Source organism: Oncorhynchus tshawytscha, linkage group LG09, assembly GCF_018296145.1.
Source record: "Oncorhynchus tshawytscha isolate Ot180627B linkage group LG09, Otsh_v2.0, whole genome shotgun sequence".
NCBI lineage: Eukaryota > Metazoa > Chordata > Actinopteri > Salmoniformes > Salmonidae > Oncorhynchus > Oncorhynchus tshawytscha.
In genome coordinates, this window is record NC_056437.1 from 72,126,774 (window position 1) to 72,151,907 (window position 25,134).

The 25,134-nt window shown below is 44.7% G+C and overlaps 1 protein-coding gene across 8 annotated transcripts in view; it reads right to left on the bottom strand.

The window, feature by feature from the left end:
* The window catches only part of LOC112258605 (voltage-dependent L-type calcium channel subunit beta-1), a 34,350-nt gene extending 9,733 nt beyond the window's left edge, over positions 1-24,617 (bottom strand). For 2 of the 8 annotated variants that reach the window (XM_024433087.2, XM_024433086.2), the window contains exons 1-7: positions 24,313-24,615; positions 20,838-20,924; positions 6,712-6,831; positions 6,241-6,363; positions 5,797-5,933; positions 5,246-5,313; positions 2,326-2,486 (exon numbers count right to left, since the gene is read on the bottom strand). In XM_024433087.2, the coding sequence (XP_024288855.1) occupies positions 2,326-2,486; positions 5,246-5,313; positions 5,797-5,933; positions 6,241-6,363; positions 6,712-6,831; positions 20,838-20,924; positions 24,313-24,402 (786 nt within the window). In that variant the 5' untranslated portion in view covers positions 24,403-24,615. Of the gene's footprint in view, positions 1-1,712; positions 1,742-2,325; positions 2,487-5,245; positions 5,314-5,796; positions 5,934-6,240; positions 6,364-6,711; positions 6,832-11,727; positions 11,921-15,829; positions 16,043-20,837; positions 20,925-24,312 lie in introns of those variants that run through there. The other 6 variants (XM_024433091.2, XM_024433088.2, XM_024433093.2 and 3 more) reach the window with 6 other exon arrangements.
* Between the last annotated feature and the right edge of the window lie 517 nt (positions 24,618-25,134).

The following is a 25,134-nucleotide window of genomic DNA, read 5'->3' on the forward strand; positions in this document are numbered from 1 at the left end:
CAGGCCTCATCTTTTTAAGTGGGAGAACTTGCACAATTGGTGGCTGACTAAATACTTTTTTGCCCCACTGTATCTGTGTGGTAGACCCCAATTGCTGTATAGAAAGAAGCCAGATAGACACCGAGCCAAATGGGTTTTTAGGCCCAGAGAAAACGGACAACAAGCACACACTAAACCTACAAAAAGATACCTCATTTTGAACCAACATACAGAGCATACATTTCTCAAGACACTTACTTCAAACACTCAAATCACATTGAAAATGACATGCACTCTTACGCAAAACACCCACACACAGTCAATCAATATTCTAACAAGTAAAACAAAATGCATACATTAACATTCCATCAATATGAATCATGAGGAGCATGATTCATCTGCCCAACACCGCATCTATAAGCATCTGCTCTGTTATAGAAAGCGTCCTGTTTTGGAATGACAGGTGAGAGGAGAACAGGTCCCATGGTCTATCCACTAACAGATAGGAAGGCATGAGGAGAATACAGATGTAGGATCTTCATTTGACCCATTTGAAGGCTTAGTCCATAACATTGGTTGATCCATGGTTAGGCTATTAGCTGGCCAAAAGTAGTGTGCATGAAAAGTGCAATACTGTTAATATAACAGTGTGCTAGTGTGAGTTTTCAGTAAATGTATGTAAATCACGCTGCAGGAAATGCAAATGAGCTTCAAGATTCCCAGCAACAAAAAGGGATCCAATTAAGATCCTACACCTGTAGGGTGCTCGTGTGTATTCGGTGTCAGCTCTCTGTATTCTCAGCACGCCTTCTCCTCTGTATTCCATGCAGCACTTTAGTGCACTGAGAGCAGTAGCATAGAGGCTTGAAGAGCTCTCCTCCACTAAGTTCCGTTCCGTTACATAAAGCCACACCTCCACAACCAGGCAGTGGACGCAGTACACCTCATTTCGATTCACTACATCTAAAAAATACACTTAAGAACTTTTCCAAACGGTGCTCATCTCTAGAGGGGCAGTGCTGAGGGAGGTGTACTGTGGATCACCATGTATGTCTCTTCTTCTGAATAACATGAACTTTCACGTAATCTATAGAAAGTGTTTTTGCTATTGGAGGACAAAGCGTGCCTCTGCCTCCACAGTCTCCTGTATCTACGGGATCAAAGCTGTGTTGGCAGCTCTGAGATAGGGAGGGATAGCGAGGCGGGCTGATAGGCTATTGGCTGTCACTCAAAGCAGCCATCCAGAATGGGAATGAAAACACATCAGGGAGCATTAACGTTCACCAGAACCGTGTGTGACAGGGGCCGTGACACGCCTGCACACTGACAGCCCGTGTTTACCCAATCAGCTCTGACTGCATACTGACAGCCCGTGTTTACCCAATCAGCTCTGACGACAGAGACAAATGGAAGCCCTGCTTGCATTTGGGAGGGTGGAACTAACATTTCCCTTCCTACAGTTCCTCCCTATAATTTCCCAGAATTTCTTAATTGATCATTTTGGAACACAATATCCCTGGTGACAACTGCAACACGGAAATCTTCTTCTTGGGGAATAAGTGAAAAACTTGACAAAAATTAGGAAATGTTCAAATCCAGTCACCTCCCACTCTCTCTAGCATAAGCTGACATGAGAGCAGACTGATAAACATGGAGAGACAACAGAGAGGAAGAGGAGGAGGATGAGACAGAACAGAAGGTAAAGGTGAATTAAAAGGTCAGCACCGACTCACCGACTTCTGTTTCTGTTTAGCCGGACCACCTACAGTATCATTCCGCACACAACCCCCACGAGAAGACAGAGCAAAAGGGACAAAAAGAGACAAAAAGCACAAAAGACAGAGGACGTGTTGTTATTGACAGGTGACGATTAGTTGGGAATTGGGAGTGGAGCTGTTCAATAGGACAGCGGAGGCCACACCCACTGTAGTCTGATCAATAATGACATTTATTGTTTAGAGTCGCACTGTCGACGAATATTCATACATTGCTTTTGCATCGGCGAATGTATGAACATGTTCAGGGTCGTCTTTAGCTCAACCCCTCCCCCAGTTGATCAGCGCAGAAACGCACAGGCAAACATAACTCGGCGTTACCATGGTGACCAGAGACAGAGGGGCCAATCGGGATTAGGGAGTCAGACAGGCGCTAGCTAGCGGCGGGAAACGGTGGGTCAGTTTATGGCAGTAAGTCAGAGATGAGGGGTGTAGGAGGGGCTAGTGGGGACAGACAAAGGTTATTATAGCCTAGGACTGGGCCATAGCTGCGTGCAGTAGGGGGGGTTTGGTTGAAGGGAAGTGGGGAGGGGAAGCAGCCGTAGTGCCTGGGGCCCCTGGAGGGCTTTACCTTCTTAAAGAAGGGCAGGCGGTGGATTTGGCCCTGGGGGGAGGTGACGCTGCCTGCACTGCCCTTGGGGGAGCGAGGGTCACCCTGGGGCTCAGGGGGCTCCTCAGCATCCAGGTCCAGGGGATCAAGGTCAAAAGCCATCGTGGACATGTCCACATGAGCTGAGGGGTGGGGCGGGGTAGAGAGAGAGAGAGAGAACAGGGAATGACAGAAAGAGAGAAAAAGAATATCGAGCAATAGTGAAAGAGGAAGAAAAAGTGGAGATGTATACAGAGAAACGAGGACAGAGAAAAAAGGAGGAAAGAGAAAAAGGAGGACAAGAAAGGCATGATAAGAAAGGTAATCAATAAAAGACAAGGCAATCAAAAGCAGAGAGTAGGACAGACTCCGATCTGAGATCTAGAAATGGGAGAAATGACAGCGTTCTGAACCAGAAATAACAGTGCTGAAATAAAAAGTCAATAGGTGACTACGAAATCAGTGTATGAGCAGGTCAGAAAAACAGCGACCGAAACAGAACAGTGAGTAAGCGAGAGATGGAGAGAAAGGAGGTGGTGGAAGAGAGAGCTATCCACTGCTGAAGAAGAAGTGGCGGAGACAAGAGAAAGAGAGAGAAAGAGCAGAGAGAGAGCAGAGAAGAAGAGGTGCTAGGAGGTGGAGGCAGAAAAAGGTGTGTAGCTGCCTTGAGGAGGGTTTTGTGTGTGCTGAAACTGGTTACGGTGGTGAGGGCTCTGTGTTTTGGATGTGGGTAAGGGTGTTTTAAGCTGGCACAGCCAGGCAGGAAGAGGGGTTTGCTGTGTGCTGGGACTGGTTACGGTGGTGAGGGCTCTGTGTTTTGGATGTGGGTAAGGGTGTTTTAAGCCGGACAGCCAGGCAGAAAGAGGGGTTTGGTATATCAGTTCAGGTATAACAAATATGGTTGATACAGAGAACCATACTATAACTGTCGTGTTTTAACGTAACACATCCATCATTGTTAGGTCATCCATCAACGAAAAAACAACGGCAGTTACAGTCAATCTACGTCTGACCTAGTCCGTCTGTCTTCAATTCAATTATTCAATGAACTCACTCCCAGTCAGTTCTTATCTGATAAAAACATGTACACTACCATTCAAAAGTTTGGGGTCACTTAGAAATGTTCTTGTTTTTGAAAGAAAGCACATTTTTTTATCCATTAAAATAACATCAAATTGATCAGAAATACAGTGTAGACATTTTTAATGTTGCAAATGACTATTGTGGCTGGAAACAGCTGATTTTTAATGGAATATCTACATAGGCGTACAGAGGCCCATTATCAGCAGCCATCACTCCTGTGTTCCAATGGCACGTTGTGTTTGCTAATCCAAGTTAATCATTTTAAAAGGATAATTTATCATTAGAAAACCCTTTTGCAATTATGTTAGCACAGCAGAAAACTGTTGTTCTGATTAAAGAAGCAATAAAACTGGCCTTCTTCAAACTAGTTGAGTATCTGGAGCATCAGCATTTGTGACTTCAATTACAGGATCAAAATTGCCAGAAATAAAGACATTTCTTCTGAAAGTCGTCAATCTATTCTTGTTCTGTGAAATAAAGGCTCTTCCATGCGAGAAATTGCCAAGAAACTGAAGTTCTCATACAACGCTGTGTACTACGCCCTTCACAGAACAGCGCAAACTGGCTCTAACCAGAATAGAAAGAGGAGTGGGAGGCCCCAGTGCACATCTGAGCAAGAGGACAAGTATATTAGAGTGTCTAGTTTGAGAAACAGCCGCCTAACAAGTCCTTAACTGGCAGCTTCATTAAATAGTACCCGCAAAACACCAGTCTCAACGTCAACAGTGAAGAGGTGACTCCGGGATGCTGGCCTTCTAGGCAGAGTTGCAAAGAAAAAGCCATATCTCAGACTGGCCAATAAAAGGAAGAGATTAAGATGGGCAAAAGAACACAGACACTGGACAGAGGAACTCTGCCTAGAAGGCCAGCATCCCGGAGTCACCAATGTTGACGTTGAGACTGGTGTTTTAAACTTGGATTAGCTAACACAACGTGCCATTGGAACACAGGAGTGATGGTTGCTGATAATGGGCCTCTGTACACCTATGTAGATATTCCATTTAAAAATAAAAAAATTAAAAATAATAATAATAATAATAATCTGCCGTTTCCAGCTATAATAGTCATTTACAACATTAACAATGTCTACACTGTATTTCTGATCAATTTGATGTTATTTTAGTGGACACGGAAATGTGCTTCTCTTTCAAAAACAAGGATATTTCTAAGTGACCCCAAACTTTTGAACAGTAGTGTATATATATTTCTGTAATTCCACACCATCAATCTTTCCTTCTGCCTCTATGTCTATTTATTTCCCTCCGTCTCAGTGAACCGTACTGTCTATCCAGCAGCATGACTGAACTGAACTACACTGTTGCTGCTCAGTGCTAACACATAAGGTATGGGCTGAGTCTCAAATCGCACCCTATTCCTATTAAAGTGCATTACCTTTGACAAGGGCCAATAAGGCTTTGGTCAAAACTAGTGCACGATGTAGGGGACAGGGTGCCCTTTGGGATGCCTCCCTGGTCTGGCCAAGCGTAGTGATCAGATTTAATGAGAGGAGCACTATATCCTCCGCTCTATTTCAGGCTGGTTCTGTTAGCCATACTAATGACCTGCTAGGACCCCTCTCCTTCTCTCTGTCTATCTCACTCCAGTATCAGCAGCACACCCACTGAGACGCTCCCCTCCACACTGCAGATATCCGTTTCATCATGGATCACCAACTATCCAGTTAAAATCTACACGGAATATTAGCGACAGGCCGCGACAGAGGGCTATATCTATCGTCACACACACAGTGCTGTAGTGTGTGTGTCTCTTCTAGCCAGTCGAGAGGTGAAGATGACCCCCCACCCCCCCCTGACCTTACCTGTGCCAGGAGGGGTGGGCCTGCGTGTTCCAGTGGCAACATCCAGGCTGGAGCTGCCACCAGATTTACTGTAAGAGGGTGGAGGAGAGAACAATGAGTGGATGGTTACTGGTGAAAAGTGAGGTGGACTGAAAAAAAATTGTCATTGAAAATAAATTGAACTTTTCCTATTTTTAATTGTGAAGTAGTGACTGTTGATTTGGTGATCATTGTACTGTATTATGTTGCATGCATTGTGGAAGCTAATTGGATAACAAGGTTGGCTCAATTTGAATTGAAGGCAGTCAATTTAGAAAGTAAACTAAAATGACAATTGAATAATCGAAAAAAGGGCATTTATTTTCAATGACTTCTCAATAAACTGAAAAGTAGACGCTACTTATTTCAAATTCAAATCACTTTCTGAATTAACTGCCTTCAATTCGAATTGAGCCCAACCCTGTTGGATAACAGCTCTGATATGACGGAGCCGATAGGTAACTGATCTATGTTGCCGTAAAGTGACAGGGTGATGTGTGCCAGGGGACGTGGGTGTGGGCAGCAGCCAGTACCTGGAGCTGAGGCGGTTCTGTCTCATCTTCTGCTCCTGCAGTAGCCGGGTGTTCTCCAGTTTGACTGGGCTGGGGATGAACCCCACCTCACAGCCCTCCTTCACCAGACGCCCAATCCACCAGTCATTATTGTACTTCTGCACAGAGCACACAGACAGACAAACACCTCAATACCACCCAATAATACACACACCGGTCTTCTCCTCCCTCGCTCAGAGCCCCTGCTTTTGTTGCCAAGGCAACCACCACCGCCATCTTAGCTTGCTTATCAACACATCAATCAGATATATATATATATATATATAGAACCGGATGTTCATACTATAACTGAACAATATCCCGCCGTCTTCGTAAAGCTCAAGGGTATGGGGACTAACTCATCTTCAGAAACAATCTAACAATAAGAAATAAGAAGGCCCAGTGTTGTTTACGCAGCTCTGGTACCTCTTTGATGTGTAGGAAGTCTTTGGCTTCAAAGGAGATGGCCATGCCCTGCACTGGGACGTCGTCGTTGGGCCCAGAGTTGTAGCCCACATTCGTCCGCACAGCGAAGGCTACTGGTTTGGTCTGGGGAGGTGGGAGCAAAAGAAAAAGGCAGAACAAAGAATGAGAATAGAGGATAAGAATGACGAATGACATGAGGGCGACAGAGTGGACAAGGCAGGATGAGATACTAAACTCATGTCACTCAATGTCTATTATTTCACAAAGACTGTTAATGAATGTTAATTGAATTGAAATATGTTATAATATGTGTTAACCGTGTGCCTAAAACATTGAGGGGACACTGTTAGCGAGAATAGTCAAGTGTATAGTTAGGGTCGGGGTGAATGGTTAAAGACTGTGCTGTTCTGTACGGCTATACTGTATAACAGAGGGACAGAGTCACAGGGAAGGGCCATGGTGACCTCTGACCTTTGCTTTCTCGAGGGTGGCGAGGGCCTGTAGGTCTGCCTCCTTCCGCAGCGCCTCTGGGTCCTCCTCCAGGGACACATCTGAGTCCGACGGCCGGCTGGTGTAGGAGTCGGCAGAGCCCTGCAACACACACACACACACACACACACACACACACACAGGGACAGAGTAAGAGAGTGAGTGAGGGTATATGTGTGAGAGAGAGAAAGAAAGAGGGCAGAGAGATAAGAGGTATAAAGAGAAGGAAAGAAGGAGCACGGTCATTTGTTCTAGTGTGCTGTATGTTTGTACGAGCGTGTGTGCATGTGTGTGTGTACACAAGCGTATTCTATGGCATGACCACAAGTCCTTGAATAAAACCCCTGTGCCAGTAAGGACAATAAAGACAGCAATAGTATTACTGGAACCACACACACACACACACACATCACACACACCTCCCCATAACAAACACCAACAGACAGACATGGGGGAGAGAAATTAGTTGACTGTAGAGGTGTGTGTGGAATTAGGGATGAAACAGTTACCGGTTTCATGACAAACCAAGGTAAAATTCCCGACTATTAGTATACCATTTCAAATTTTAATTATCATTAAAACCGTGTTTCATTGCCACAGTTTGAAAAACTCAAGGTAAATACTGTCACACAATAACACGTTATGTAAACTCAGCAAAAAAAGAAACGTCCCTTTTTCAGGACCCTGTCTTCCAAAGATAATTCGTAAAAATCCAAATAACTTCACAGATCTTCATTGTAAAGGGTTTAAACACTGTTTCCCATGCTTGTTCAATGAACCATAAACAATTAATGAACATGCACCTGTGGAACGGTCATTAAGACATTAACATCTTACAGACGGTAGGCAATAAGGTCACAGTTATGAAAACTTAGGACACTAAAGAGGCCTTTCTACAGAAAAATACCAAAAGAAAGATGCCCAGGGTCCCTGCTCACCTGCGTGAACGTGCCTTAGGCATGCTGCAAGGAGGCATGAGGACTGCAGATGTAGCCAGGGCAATAAATGACAATGTCCATACTGTAAGATGCCTAAGACAGCGCTACAGGGAGACATGATGGACAGCTGATCGTCCTCGCAATGACAGACCACGTGTAACAACACCTGCACAGGATCGGTACATCTGAACATCACACCTGCGGGACAGGTACAGGATGGCAACAACTGCCTGAGTTACACCAGGAACGCACAATCCCTCCATCAGTGCATAGACTGTCCGCAATAGGCTGAGAGAGGCTGGACTGAGGGCATGTAGGCCTGTTGTAAGGCAGGTCCTCACCAGACATCACCGGTAATAACGTCACCTATGGGTACAAACCCACCGTCGCTGGATCAGCCAGAACTGGAACAAAGTGCTCTTCCCTGACGAGCCGTGTTTTTGTCTCACCAGGGGTGATGGTCGGATTGGCGTTTATCGTCGAAGGAATGAGCATTACACAGAGGCCTGTACTCTGGAGCGGGATCGATTTGGAGGTGGAGTGTCGGTCTTGGTCTGGGGCGGTGTGTCACAGCATCATCAGACTTAGCTTGTTGTCATTGCAGGCAATCTCAACGCTGTGCTTTACAGGGATGACATCCTCCTCCCTCATGTGGTACCCTTCCTGCAGGGTCATCCTGACATGACCCTCCAGCATGACAATGCCACCAGCCATACTGCTCGTTCTGTGCGTGATTGCCTGCAAGACAGGAATGTCAGTCTTCTGCCACGGCCCCCGAAGAGCCCAGATCTCAATCCCATTGAGTACGTCTGGGACCTGTTGGATCAGAGGGTGAGGGCTAGGTCCATCCCCCCAGAAATGACCAGGAACATGCAGGTGCCTTGGTGGAAGAGTGGGGTAACATCTAACAGCAAGAACTGGCTAATCTGGTGCAGTCCATGAGGAGGAGATGCACTGTAGTACTTAATGCAGCTGGTGGCCACACCAGATACTGATTTACTTTGATTTTGACCCCCCCCCCCTTTGTTCAGGGACACATTATTCCATTTGTTAGTCACATCTCTATGGAACTTGTTCATTTTGTCTCTCAGTTGTTGAATCTTGTTATGTTCATACAAACATTTACACATGTTAAGTTTGCTGAAAATAAACGCAGTTGACAGTGAGAGGACATTTCTTCTTTTTTCTGTGTTTACTAACCAAAAAAAGTGATAAACAAATCAAAATATATTTGATATTTGATATTCTTCAAAGTAGCCACCCTTTGCCTTGATGACAGCTTTGCACACTCTTGGCATTCTCTCAACCAGCTGGAATGTATTTCAATTAATAAGTGTGCCGTTTTCGTTTGTCTGTTGGTTTTGTCTTATTAGTTTCACCTGTGTGTATTTTAGTTTAATTAACGTCCTTATATGTAGTAGGTTGTCCCGCCCTTGTTTTGTGCGGGATTGTTTTTGTATTCGTGTCATTTGGTGTAGCACTTGTGTTTTATTCTCCGGTCTATTTTGATCCTGTGTTGGATTATTCACCCTGTGTGTTGGGTTGACCGTGTTTTTTGTGCGCCGGAGAATAAACTGTTCGAATCACTGAAACCTGCTCTCTGCGCCTGATTCCACCCACCTTGATAAAACGTGACAGAGTGCTGCTAATTTTTTTTTTGTTTGTTTATTTGATTTGCTTACTTAAAAGGTTGTGTTCATTTAAAGCTGCACTAGGGAAACATTAAACTCTCATGGCCACATGGTGCCATCTTTAATGCTAATGTTATTATTTTAACGTTTATACACACAAAGTGCACAAAGTTCAATATAAAACGATTTCAGTGTATCATTACTTTTTGAACATTCCCAGCACATTTGAACAAAACCGCGATACTGATAACCGTGATCATTTGTGTCACTATAATTGTGATATGAAATGTTCAAACCGTTTCATCTCTGTGGTATAACACAATCAAGGCCTTGTGCCCAATGTGATAATCCGTTTTTTCCTCCCCTGGGATCTCTCTCCCTCCGCTTTATCTCCTTCTCCCTTATCTCAACATGTTATTTTCCACTGCCTGGCTTTCCCATCTCCCTATTCTTTGCTTCATCTCCGTTTAGACCATAATATGTAGTGTAGTGTGTTCTGTCCATCTCCGTTTAGACCATAATATGTACTGTAGTGTGTTCTGTCCATCTCCGTTTAGACCATAATATGTACTGTAGTGTGTTCTGTCCATCTCCGTTTAGACCATAATATGTACTGTAGTGTGTTCTGTCCATCTCCGTTTAGACCATAATATGTACTGTAGTGTGTTCTGTCCATCTCCGTTTAGACCATAATATGTACTGTAGTGTGTTCTGTCCATCTCCGTTTAGACCATAATATGTAGTGTAGTGTGTTCTGTCCATCTCCGTTTAGACCATAATATGTAGTGTAGTGTGTTCTGTCCATCTCCGTTTAGACCATAATATGTACTGTAGTGTGTTCTGTCCATCTCCGTTTAGACCATAATATGTACTGTAGTGTGTTCTGTCCATCTCCGTTTAGACCATAATATGTACTGTAGTGTGTTCTGTCCATCTCCGTTTAGACCATAATATGTACTGTAGTGTGTTCTGTCCATCTCTGTTTAGACCATAATATGTAGTGTGTTCTGTACTACTGCCTGGTGCCTACCTCATTTTGAATGGCTCGAGGCAAATATCCCAAACAATCACCTATAATTGTCATCAGGTCCACCTCTCTGTGGCATTTCTTTTGTTTCACCCTTTATTAATAACCTGGAGGCACAAAGGGAACCTGCCTGGCTGCCTGCCTGCCTGCATTCAAGCCTACTCATCAAATACACACATTACTGTCTGGCACATAACACTTGGCTGGTGTGATATGAGTGTGAAGTGGATGCATCAAAACACATATGCAAACCTGAATCACATCTGATCAGGCGCTTTGATGTGTTTGAGTGTGGGCGTGTCAGAGAGAGAGGGAGATAGAGATAAAAAGGCCCGGATTTAATATTAGCACTGATAAATTACTCATGAAGTGGCTATGGTTTCGTCCACTTCCACCACCCGTGATGCTTGGTAACCTGAGCCTCTCTGGCTGACCCTAATCCACCCATACCACACAATAAAAACGCTGGCCTGGCCTCCTCTCTTGGGGGGGCTCTGCTCAGAGCGGAGCGTTCCCTGCCTGCTATACTGTACACTACAGCCCAGCACTGGGAGTACAGCCTGGCTCACTTGTCAAATGTTTGAGTGCTCTCTTTATGTAACTCTCTCACTTGTTCTGTTTTTCCAGGTGTCAGATTCTCTCGCTCGCTTGCTGCATACACCCGTGGGAGGTGCAGACAAGAATGCGGACAGCTGAATGTGCAAGGCAGAATGAGTGAGTCATTAGGTGTGGGGTTTTAAAATAGAGGTGAGAATGTGGTGAGAATTGACATCCACCATATGTAATGATTTCAAATAAGAGTTCAAATACGTGGGCATTTGGTAATTAGCACACAAGTATGTGCCATAACAAAATCAGAAAACTCGGACTCCCTATTGGTCTCTGGCTGTTACAACAGCAACTACAGGTACTGTTGCTACGCATAGAACCGTGTGAAAAGAAGAGAAGAAATTAAAAGAAGGGTCGAGTCCCAGAATGCCCCAGAAGGTAAACAGGGTCAGGGGTCGGAGGTGAAGTTTCAGCGGCTTCAGCCTCCATCTCTGCTCCAGAGCAATAGAGACCAGACAGGACTTGAAGGGCTAAATGTACACCGGGGCAACCTACCGCTGACAAACAGAAATACTGTATCTGAGAGAGAGATAGGTACTTTGATATTTACTGTGTCACTTTATACGGTTTGAATGAATAACAAACAGAACGTCGATTCTAGTGCAGCCACCTGTCGCATCAAAATCATCAGTGGCTTAGCAATGCCACGCCCGGTAACCAAGGCAACACTTCCAGGGGAGCCACCCGACCATCCCTACTTCCTGTTTCATTAACACAAACACACACCCTTGCCCATCTCCCCGACACAGACATGCAGTGTTTAATAATGATGATAATAGCCGTTGCCACTTACCGGCTCTGAGTCATCCTCTAACCCATACAGGTGCATCCCAACATGGAGAGCTGAATATTACAGAAAGGTTAATTAAGCTAGATGAGGAACCAAGAGGACTGTGTCTGTCTACGAGAGAGAATAAAGAGAGAATAGCTTACTGCCTCAGAATAACTCACAGAACAGCAACTCCCTGACTGCTGCAACAGGTCTGTGATGCAGTGAAAGCAGCAGAGAGGGAGCAAGAGGGATGAGTGAGTCTGCGTGTGTGTGTGTGTGTGCGCGTTCGTGTGTTTACAGTATGCGTGACTCACTCACTCAACCTGGTCACGCCACATAACAAACCCGCAGAATAGAAACACAGAAAGACGGGAGTGAAATCGATGGAGAGAAAAAGAGAGAGGGAGACAATTAGGGACTTAATCAATCCTTGACTAAACAAATAAAGTCTGGAGGGGGAGTGTGAGGCAGAGACCAGGGTGATGTACCGATCAACAGGCAGTATGGATACCTCTAATTACTCTTACCCTCCCCCTTACGCTTTCTCACCTACTGTCCGCTCTCTCCTCCACCTTTCTCTTTATCTCCCATCGCCTCTCTACATGCCCCTTTACTGAATACTGTCCTTCCCTCTTCCACTCCCTCTCTTTGTCAATGGATTCTGTCACTAATTTAGTTGCTCACAGCTCCTGTTCAAAATAGCTAAAGACCACGTGATCCCATAGCTGCTCTCCCATTGGCCAGGCCAGAGTTCCCAGTAGTGTCATAGTAACCAGCCCAGTTGCTTAGTAGAGAGAGAGAGAGAGAGAGAGAGAATCAGAATAGGACCGCTCACTTTTGGAAGTGGTGAAGGCAGAAGAAATGGCTAGATTAACATGCTCTCAGAAACACACTCAACTGGTTACTAATGGCTACAGCTGAGCTTGTATTTGATAAACATCCTGCTTCAAGGCTTTGCCTATAGAGCTGGGCCCATAGACTTATATAACGATGACTGGGTCCCACCCAAATCAATAAGACAGAATGTTTCATAATACGCACATCTCTGATAATGTCACTCCATACCCGTATGGAAAAGATCTAGAAGAATTTGACAAGATTTGTATATGTTCTCCCTAGAAATAGTCAGTAATACATATGGCACCAAATACATTTATTTATTAGACATGATGTCCACATCATTGGTGCCCGAGGAGGAGCTGTTGTGGGGGTTACCTGCCTTGCTCAAGGGAAGAATGGCAGATTTTTCCACCTTGCTGGCTCAGGGATTCGAACAAGCAACCTTTTGGTTACTGTCCCAACACTCTAACCGCTAGACTACCTGCCACCCCAGAGGGGAGGAGGAGGAGGAGGAAGAGGTAGAGTCGCGGTGGAGGAGAGAAGGAGGACGAGGATATGGGTAATCACTTCAAAGCTGAGCCATGGCAGAACGTTTCACAAACTAGATTTTCTTGGCAAATATTCACACACACACACACACACACATATATCCTTATATCATTAAATACAATTTACAGTAAGAAATGCTTTCAGTTGAAAACTGAGGGAAAAGAGTGGGAAAGACAAGAGCATTGAATAATGAGGGGTGAAAAGAGTTGCCTTGAGGGGAGAAATTATGTTAATGATGTTGCCTCTTCTGATGCAATGAAGCCCTTACTGTTCCGTGATACGTGATGGCATGATGGAGGAGGGAGAATGCATCTACAGGCTACAGCATAAGTTACAGACGCATGATATTCGGCACATTTTTCCACCATGCCGGCTCAGGGATTCGAACAAGCAACCTTTCGGTTACTGTCCCAACACTAACCGCTAGTCTACCTGCCACATAAGTTACAGACACATGATATGGAACTTTCTCACTCCTAATTAGTCACGATTCATTCAGGATTATCCGTAAATCATGGTAGCATCCACATTAATGTAGAAGTGTGTTCGAAACATATTCATTTCTTATTTTCAATAAAAGTGACAATACATTTACCATTTGTTTCTATCGGGCACAAAGTCATCTGAAACACAGCCAAAACAAACAGAAATGCATGAGTCACAAGCTTGATGTAATCATTTCATGCTAGGAATATGGGACCAAATACTAAACTTGACTACTTTAATACACATATAAATGAATTTGTCCCAATACTTTTGGTCCCCTAAAATGAGGGGGACTATGTACAAAAAGTGCTGTCATTTCTAAACGGTTCACCCGACTATATTGATGAAAATACCCTCAGATTAAAGCCAACAGTCTGCACTTTAACCTCATTGTATCATCTCAAATCCAAAGTGCTGGAGAAGAGAGCCAAAATAACACGTGTCACTGTCCTAATACTTTCAGAGCTCAGTGTATCCAGTATGTGTGGGTGAATATTATATGCATCTATCTAGTGTCCTCCTTTGTGACTGTCTGAAAACATAGAATACGTATTGTAAAGTCATAAGTCATAAGTCATAAAAACAGACTACGATTCAAAGTGAGAAGGCGGTGTGTGTGGCAGAGTGAAATAAGATCGAAACGATGGCAAGAAAAGATACCGATGTGAAATACAATAATGGTCCAAACCACTGGTATGATTAATTATGACATTCTAATCCTGACAAGATCACAATCTCTCACTACTCCTCTAGGCTGTATTTCTGTATTTCTGTATTTCCAAGCCCTCCCTCCAAGCCCTCCCTCCAAGCCCTCCCTCCAAGCCCTCCCTCCAAGCCCTCCCTCCAAGCCCTCCCTCCAAGCCCTCCCTCCAAGCCCTCTGTGTGATCGGAGCAAACAGTCTGCCCAGCTGTAAACACAGTCAGAGACAGGGCAAACACACACTCAGACTGCCAGCAGAGAGGGAGACGGGACAGAATGATCAGTCCAGGCACAATCCCAATTCTACAGGGGTTTTCACATCCCACAACAGCAGCACTGGCATAAACAGTAGGTACAACACCAGTCAGCTGTGGAACTGAAGAACAACAAGCAACAACAAAAAGCAACACGCTTCCAGAGGATTAAAAAAGCAACAGGTATTGAGAAGCAGAATGCCAGGTTGGTAGCTAACAGTGTACTAAGAGAGGAGTGTTAGAGACGTTCCGTGTCTCGCGATGGCCAGTGGCGCTTCCCAATGTCTAAATGGCCATGTGCTTGGCACACGATGCCTGCCGTTGTCATGACAATGGGCTGGACGACGGACAACCGTGTCTTTGTGAACTGCTATCTAAAAAAGGCCCTGCACTGCGGAGAGAGACAAAAACAAAAAGAAGTGGGTCATGTACAGACCTCACCGCAAATACACAGAGAGGTGTGATTCAGCTCAAAGTGGGCACTGATGAAGTAATATCAACAATAACTTTTTGAAAAAGGATAAGCTAATAGCAGATAGTAGTACTAGGCAAGTCTAATTACACTGTTGAGACCTACAGCATTTTTTAAAAAAGGTACTCTGAAACCAAAACAACAACCAAAACAATACGCCTAGGAACTACAACAATAAAAAGCACTAAAAATGTCAGAAAAAAACCTCCTAGGGGTCCACCTATCAAGAAATCAGCAACATAAATGTAGCACTCGGTCTGAAACTTGTGGAGGTCAAAACCATTACATTCTCATGGACACTCTTTGTGAGGAAACACTGACGTTAGGCACGATGTGATCTGCGTCTCTGGGGATCCAGGCTGAGACCAGCTAGGACAGGACAGAGAGAGAGAGAGAGAGAGAAGGAAAGAAGCCTCATAAAATGGCTGTAGGGGCTAGGGTCTGGGACAGTGAGGCTGGCGGGTCCCTCAGCAGGCAGGCAGTCTACCAGGGGGACTGGAAGTCTAATTAAAAACCCAGCGCCCTCCCTGCAGCTGTGGCCCAGCCCAAAATGGAATCACAGAATGCAGGCGAAAGAATAGGATCAAAGAGAGCGAGAATGAGAGAGACCAGGAAATGGCGCATCAAAAACTTTTTTCTAAGTTAAAGTGTCCTGTCCACCAACCTAAATTTCAACCCTCTTTGACACACGCCCACATAGTCTCACAGACATACTCCAACACACACACTCCTACAGTACGGCAAGGCGCCCTTCCCGGACCAGGTGCCAAAACAGACTCACCAAAAGTGTAATGCGTTTAGGTTTAGCCAGGTCTGTCTTACCATGCCGGGCCTGCGATACCTGTCGGTCTGCTCCATACCGCGCTTGCCACACCACGGCAAACCAGAGGGGCAAAGCCACAGTCCACACCAACGACCAGCAGTGTGCGTGTGAGAGAGAGAGAGACCGTGCCGGCAAGTGTGTAAGTCCAAAAGTATGTGTGTGTGTGTGTGTCTGAAAGAGAGAGCCAGAGAGAGAGTACTGTATGTGTGAAAATAGGAGAGTGCTCTCCTAACCCTCCTAACACACCCCCCCACCTCCAAGAACCTGAACCTTGTGTATGAGGAAAGGAGAGGGGAGTGAGGGAGCTGGGGGTGGGGGGGGTTCGGGTTGCAGGACTTGTGCTACATTTGCAAACTGGGGAATTATATTTAGCCCTGGCAGGACAGAAACAGGACCGTGAACGCAACACAGCGAGCCCCAGAAGGAGGCTTGGTATGTAGCCGTCAGTCATTCAATGCCCCCACTGACATGGGAGAGAGGCTGGGGCAGGGGGGAATAAATAAAAAAAAGTGACTAGATTTGGGGGGGGTGGACAGTGTATCAGTGGCAGCAACAAGGACATCCAGTGCGCAATAATATGACAGCACACTTGGAACCAGTCAGCACATAGGAGGTGAGTGTCCCCTAAAGACAATGGAAATAAAACTGACACATTTCAAGGCCACACAAGTTTATTCTAAAATCTCTTTGATTAAGTTCAGGCAACAGTTGGCATTCCTGTTCCAGCATCACAAAGTGGATACAATACCTACTAGCTTTCAGTTCTAAAGTGTTGCACTTCAATGGATTATTCCAGCTTCTACTATCATGAACATGTCCCTTCTTCTTTAGATCATACTTCCTTATGTAATGATCATACTTCATCAACCTGAAAGCAGGTACGCAAACTTAGATCATTTCAAGTAGTCAGCAAATAAGTCAAGACGAGTCGGCAGATTAGTGAAGATTAATTGAACTTGAACTTGAACTCTTTGGCCCAGTGAGGCAGCCAGGCAGCAGTCAGTCAGTTAAAAATGCTCCAGCCTGTTAAACTAAGGGCCCAATTCAATCATATCTGCGTCAGTCAACATCCTCATAGCTGATGTTTTGACGTGTCGGAGGTGGAACTGCGTTAGAGCTGTCCAACCCACAAGTGGCTCCTCGCATTATACTGTACCTAAAGCGGACATTGCCATTGGCTGCACGGAGTCGCACTAAGCGAAATCCCATGCAGCTTGTTTACAAGTTTGAACACTGGAATGTGAGATGTAATCTACACCTCGATAAGGCTGATAGAAATCCTCATTATTTTGTTGAATGATTTCCATATATCCTACACTTTCTTGTTTTTCATTTCTAATGCGAGTTGAACGGATGTGGCTTCGTAACAATGATCACAAGAGTAGCTGCTCATGGATTTGACGCGGTTCCACCTATGACACCGCCAAAACATCAGCAGTGGCGCCAAAACATCAGCAGTGGCGTAGCACAATTTAGCAGGGCCCCCCCCCCACGCAAGGCCCGAGCAATTCTAAAGCTAATGTTAGATTATTCAAACATGTAATCCAAGTTTAATAGCACTATTAAATGCTGCAGGGCTCATTTCTTTAGCATTTTGGCATGTTTTTCTATAGATGTAGAACATAAAACAAAATGTATAAAGCAAAAACCCTTCGGCCTTGAGCAGCAAATACTTTGACTGTTTAAGCATATGATGCAAAACGGTGATGACATTTTCATCTTAAGGGGTTAAGATATAGGTTGAGACATAGCTGGCAAGCCACTGACGGAGTTGACAGCACCTCAAGACAGACATATTTTTGCCTCTAAAAACAAAAGTGCAATACACAAAACATCTAAAATATGGAAAATCATTCATTTGAAAATCCCCAATAAAAAAACTACCATTCCATCAGATCTTTCGGCACTCTGATAGAGTTGATGTTTCACGGAGTTAACAAAAATGGCATTTTTCGTCTTCAAGTGGTTTAGACCGTAGCAATGAGTTTTTTCCTCAGTTGCTTTATGACTAAAAGCGAATTAAATGTAACATATTGGAACCAACATTCATACTCCAGATGGCGTTGACAGTTTGTTTGCGACCATGATGATTCCCATATTGTCTGTTTACATCGATCAAAAGTAGAGAACTTTCCAGACCATGCATTGCCCTATATGTAATGAGGACATGAATAAGGATTTCAGACAAATCTGACGCTGTTGGCCAAATCTCCGAACACATCTTTTAGGAATAACAATTTGAAATATATATTCTTTATAGTCACAAGAAAGATACTTCTTTGGTTAATATCCATTATTGACATTTTTATTATGAAATTGTGATCCTTAGCATTTCCAGGCATAGGGCAGACATGGAAATGAATAATATTGAAAATTAAAAAATTAAAAATGTACATTTTAAGCTCAAATAATGCAACAAAATAAATAGTTTTAAACTATAAAATAAAATATTTCCCTGCTAGACAAGGACAGTCCCAACCTTCAAGAATCCCTGAGCAAATGTCCTGCTATTCTATAAATTTTGCAATGAGAAAAAAAAAGTGTGTTGATGTATGGGGTTTTATTGTGGGGGGGTGGGGGCTCATGGGGGTGAGTGCTACGCCAGTGTACATCAGCTATGTGGGTGTCGGCTGTCACCGGTTAACGCTTGATCTGATTGAATCTAGGCCTAAACTAAGGAGAGCAGGGTGTCTGGTATCTCTCTATTCCACCAGCAGAGGGCAACCTCTGACACTGTGACAGGTGCCTCGCCATAGCGATGCAGGAGTGGTTGACTGACTGGTGATGAACAGGCAGCCAGCCAGCCAGGTCCACAGCATGAGGAACAGATTGCCAGAGAGAGGCAGGCAGGCTAGTATTCTCAGAGCCACTCCCAAGTGTCAGCCACTCAGACTACTGTTTGGTTCCCTCGCCTCAAAGAGAAGCAGCCGACTGCCAGGCTGTACTGACAGAAGGACTGATGACATTTTCCCTTCCAATGGAAAGGGAACATACACCCGAGCAGGATTTCTCTCCCACACAGCTGAGAAAATATGAGGGCGAAAAAGAAATGAGGAAAAATGACTAACTGCCACTCAACGGAGGAAATTGTAACTATCGGTTTATCAAATTCTCCTCACTCAAATGAGAAGAGGTGATTTCAGGGTGTATTATTAAGATAGGCTTCATCCTGTGAACATTGCGGTCGTAACATTTAATTTATTTGTCCTCAGCTTGGAGCAGCTTTCTTTTACGTAACACAAGTCGCCCCCTCTATTGTGAAACAGCCAATTGACCTGACCCTGGTGCCATCAAAAATAATGATTAATCATGACCTAATGGCATTGGACTGACACAGTTGCTCTAAATGGAACGGCAAAAGAAGGAAACTGAACCCCGGCGAATGAGCCCCCGGGGATGCCAGGTTGATTATGGTCCTTCACTGACTGTGTTGTGTAGGGGTCAGCTCATCTCATGTCTCTATGGTATAATAGCTGGAGGGCATTGCCGGACAGTCAACTGTATTGATCACAAAAACCCATCTGAGTGTGTGTGTGTGTGTGTGTGTGTGTGTGTGTGTGTGTGTGTGTGTGTGTGTGCGCGAGAGAGAGAGAGATAGGGAGAAGAGAAATAGACAAAGAGATTGATAGATAAAGAGAGAGATGTAGAATTGAATCCTCAAATCATCTTCAGTCAGCCCAGACATTGAAACAGCAATGAACAATTCCAAAGAGTCAAGGAGGTCACAAGAGGTGCATCTGATCTACATCTTGTGTCTTTCACATCCATATTGCCTCTTCTTTCCCAGGTTACAATCACAGCTAGTAATGGTACTCATTACTACATGCCTGCCACTCCCTGTGTATCTAAAGTACTCTATTCTTGTGTACACACACACTAATCCATCTAAACATCCTCCTCTCCTCTCCTCTCCATCCCACTGCACACAGAGGGGAGATTCGGTGTGCCGGTTGCCATGGAAACCAGACCAGTGTACCGGCTTCACCGCTGGCTGATTGTGTGACAGTGCGTATGTGTGTGTGTGAGACTTAAAGCTTGGAAAGAGTGTTCAGCTCGCAGTTGCGCAAGAGGGGGCAAACATATACAGTGCAGCTAGCTGCATACATAGACATAACACAGCCTGCCTACATAGTGCATTATGACATGTAAATGAAGGATTTACTGCAAATTGAGGTTGTATACAGGTTGGTATCCATTTGGGACACACACTTTAATGGCGCCTGCTACCGTACATGTCCGGCTCAGAGCAGATTTACAGAGAGTTAATGAGGAGATGTGCCAGTGAGTAGGGGAGGGAGGGGTGCCACAGAGGATGAAGTTAGCTAACCTTTAGAATCCACAGGAAGGCTACACTCCCTGTGTTCACTGCCAAGAGAGGGGAGTTTTTTTGTGTGACACCCATAGCGAGCAGGTTAATGTCGTCAGGCAGGGGCAAAACGTCCCCTACCTCAAATGAAGAGGGGTCTGAGCCCTACACGAGGACTTGGAACCAGGACATGACAATCAGGACTGGTGGGATCTCTCTCTCACTCTCGGTCTTGTTCTTATCCAAGCTGCATCGATCTGACCAGTTTATTGTTGATTCATAGTGAAAAACATTGAGTCCTGAGTAGGTGGGGGCATCCACTGGGGAGGACAGCAGAAGCATCAATTGTGTTTATGAGAGCAACATAAATGAGGGGTGATCGAGATAGGTCAAGGAAAAAAAGAAATAAGACAGCTATTGCACAGATGAGAAAGAAGAGAAGGAAAGGGGGAGGAGAAAGAGGATAACAACGTGTAACGTAAGTAAAACTGCAGAGAGCTTTGACGGCTGTGTGCGAGTGACCATGTGAATGAGTTTGGGTTACTTATATGAGAAGGCGCTAACAGCGCTGCAGCAACATCCATACTGATCCAATTGGGCTATTCTCACCTATGAATCTCTTGAACTAATCACCAGAGGAATCAGGCAGTCTAATATACGGTACAGTATAGGTACAGCATAAGGCGAAGAGGGGGTCTTACCTGCCGGACAAAGCTGTTGGAGGTGGTGTCAGAGGAAGTGCTTCCATCGGAGCGCTTGAAGCGGCTCTTCCGTTTGGAATACTTTCCCTAGAAGGAAAGGAGATAAGGAGACAAGAAACCCAAAAAAAAGAGACGTTAGAAGAAGCTTCACAAAGCAAGTCTTAATAAAAAAGTACACTTGAACAAAGTTTTGTTCACAAACATATTTTCTGTTGAGAAAACATTACGAAACCTCCCAGCTTTGTTCTAGCGGTAAATTCATCTCAAGACTTTTAAGTGCACAAAATTCAATTGTTTATGATACTGGAACTCTATGATCAGGAGAGCTTCAGGAACATAGAAGACAATGACCAGAACAGATGGAGCGCTGCCAGAGATGGGAGTTAAAAGGAGACAATGTGTCCTGATCCTCTCCCAGCACCAGTGTACTCCACCATCTTAGCTCAGCTTCATGTTCTACCTCCATTACTTGTCATTATTCATGTAGGTTGGGACCCTGTAATGTGATTGGCTGATCCCTGGCAAATGGCCTATCTGGCTTGTGCAAGGCCCTCCACTGAATTAGAGCCCACCCTGGCCACATCACCATGGATACGCAGTGCCAGATAATTGCATTTGTTGGCAATCAGGAAGCCTGATGGATCAGACTAGTGGGTTGTGCCGCTCCTGTGTGCACAGATGGACAGGGACCGCTGCCTGAGCGGAGGCCACAAGAATAGTACATAGGAACACACAATACACTCACTCATTTACTGTATGCATGAATACGTGCAGTGTTCAAAAGGTAGACACCCACATGGGACATATTCCTGCAATCAATAACCTCTCAGAGCCATGTTCTCTTTCACAAAATCATGCTCACAAACTGTACAGTTTGCCGCCACACACCTGCTCCCAGCAACCCAACCAACCCCACCTTCATGCACGCACGCACACACCTGCGCCCACAGCTATGACCAAATTTATCAGAGCAGTACACTTTACAACAGGTCTAAATCAGAATACTCCTCAGTGTGTGGTATGGGCCAGCTGTCAGAGAGTTTGTGTCAAGCTGTAGGTCCAGCTGTAGTCCAGCTCCCCTCCCATCTCTCATCATCACTGAGCCGGGGCACCATAGTGCCCAGAGGTATGTCTCTGCCTGTGCTGACAACTTCTAAACAAATGTGCCCTCAACAGCCGCAACAATGCTGGCCCGGACATGTGCAGCATCCTCTGTGGTCTACACACTATAGATCATATTCAGAGGATGAAGAAAAGAGAAAGCGCAACACGATCTCTGCATCCTTGACAGGTGAGTTGTAGGAAATGAGGAGGGGGGTGTATTGAGCTGGCCATGGGGAGAGGCTGGCTACAGTAAAGGGCAGGGAAATGCCATAGAGGGGAAGTAGGGAGGGGAGGTTTCCTGTCGGTAACCAACCTCCAGGGCTAAGTGACTAATTAGAGGGGGGTGCGACGCGAGCGCTGCTCTGTTAGACAGGAACTGTAAACTGGGGAGGGATGGGAGGACAAGCCTGTGGTGTGTCTCCATCTTCCAGCATTAACAGAGCACAGTCGAACATTCTCTAGGCAAACATACAGCAACAGCACTCCTCCGCTGGTGCTGCATGCAGAAGAACAAACACAATCTATAATCTGAGCTATTGTATCCAGGCTTGATTTAGATCAGTTCAGCATTCTCCGGCGCCTGCTCATATATTTCCATCTCTGTTGGGGTTGGTTGTTGCCATTCAGTGTTGCTGGGGGGCCTTTCCTCCAGGATATTACTAGTACGGTCACAAATGGAACCATTTTTTCTATATAGTGCACTGCTTTTGACCAGGACCCACAGGGCATCAGTCAAAAATAAGTACACTATGTAGAGAATGTGGTGCCATTTGGGACGTAGTCTACAAGTGTGGTCCCCCGGTCGTCTCTCCATAGCTGAGTTATAAATATGCCAGCGTGACCCGCCGCAGGTCTGCGTGAACTTTATATCTAATTGATCCGAGTGCCACACACCAACCCTTCCCCACCACATTACACAAGGAGGGGGGTCCATCTGTCTCTCAGCACAGCACTAACACGCAAGGGATAGAAATCTGACATCTAAAAACAGTCACAGAGAGAGAGCGAGAGCGAGAGAGAGAGAGAGAGAGAGAAATAATGATGGGGAAGGGAGAGAGAGATGGAGAGAGAAAGAGTGGGAGAGTGAGGCATGCAGGAAGCATACTTGGCATGGCTTGAGGTGTTGGGTTGTATACAGCACGTGTTGTTTTTCTGTGATGTCGCGGTTTCCGTGGAGAGACAACGATGGAGCTTAGCGTGGGCGGGTTTGTTCTGGTCATTCTCACCCCCCTATTCGATTTTATGACCAATCATGCCCACGTAACCAGTTTTAACATATACTGTATCTTCCCGAATGCCATTTATAGCTACATTCTGAACATTTAGAGTTCTGAAAGAACAAGTGTTGTGTAAGAAAACATTGCATGAGCACAGATATAGCAATTATCAAAAGCCAATATGCTGGGTTTTTTTGGAGGGCAGAAAAGGCATGGCTCTAAAGGGAGAGCATTATAACACATGATATGATAATTATGTGCGATCTTATTCCATTAAATGTGTCTGCCAGTGTGTATGGCATTCATCCCCTCTCATTTCTGGAAAAAGGATGTTTGTGGTCCTCATCATTAATCAGCAACACCTTGAGTCCATGACAGTTCCTGGCAGCAAAGAAATAACAATGCAATAGCTATGAGTAGGCTATAAAGCCATTAAACAGAGTTTGGTGTCCTTACTCCTGCATGAAGGCAAAACGGATGAGCGAGAAAATCGTGTCCACTGTCCACACAGCCCATTAATACGTGGGCGTGGCTTGCATCACTTGTGGACTTCATCCATCTAGTAACATGTAGCACATAGCGCTATAATTGCGGACAGAGTTAGTTCAATCATCATTGAGCATTAGCCTACAATAATAGGCAGCTTTGTGTAATTATTGACCATCAAATGGTCAAAACAAAAATAGTCATTGTCATGTCATAAATACACACTTTTACAACACAGAAATTGTAATAAAAAAAAATGTTTAAAAAAAAATGTCAGTCTATAATTCCTGTGGTTCTATTTGAAAGTGGAAGAAGAGAAACGGAAGAAGAGACCCACAGCAGCCACAGTTACCATATTAATGGCCCACTGTGACCAACCCAATGCTTTTACTATAGATGAAGAATACATGCATTACTTTGTTATTACCCTGGTTATTAGGCCTACTGATAAATTCACATAGCAACAAAAACGTGTCAGGGAATTATAACCTACTCCATTAAATCTTATTCGCAGCTGGTTCGTTCACCTGCTTCCCTGCTTGTATAGTCCCTGTTATGACAAGTCAAACTGTGGACTGTCAAAATGTCTAAACAAAAAGCTTCAGCAACAGGCGGACTGGCTCCATCAAACCTACGGTGGGATTTCCCGGGTAGCCTATACTGCTTACCTGTGCGTGTGGATGTTGATCAAACATGTCCATTTGGATCTCCTGGGTTGAGGTCGAAGGCGTCCTGGACATACTACTTTTCTGTACCATTGATTTACTTTTTCAATCCTATTTTCTAATTCCTATATTTATGATGATATCGCTATTGTCATTGTCAACGAATTACTTGCCGTTATTTCCCCGAGGGTGCTTCCCAAGCGAAGTACAATAGCAACAGCGGCGTCGTCTACAGTCTATCCTAGCCCACCACCCTCTGTTTCTTCACTCAGACAATACGGACGCTCCACTCGAGATTCCAGCTGCGAACGGAATAGGTCCACGCCCCATAGACCAGGCCCCACCCTCATCACTGATTAATCAACGAGAGACCAACACGGAAGGGATGTCTTGTGATTGGGTAATGGGTAAGGCAATTAGACTAGGTTGCAACCTGGTCTAACCACAGATTATATCCACATTTTTAGATGCTCACCTCATTTCAAGTAGCACTGTAGGCACTTGTCGGCAGTGGTACATCAGTGAGGATATGTAGCCTGGTGGCTTACTGTTTTTTCTTATATACATTCTATCTATCACATCGTTCACTTCATCTCAATGCGATCAGAGAAACATGAAAAGCATCAATATAGTCCTGAAGATGATAATTATATGGTACATTGATTCCAATGTTATACAGATAAGTCAATATTCATTACATTAAAATCATGAGACACGAAAGTACATTGCATTTTATTTCCCCCATATGAGCACTACATTGTTATAATGGTCATAAATACAGAACCAGTCAAACTTTGGACACACCTACTCATTGCAGGGTTTTTC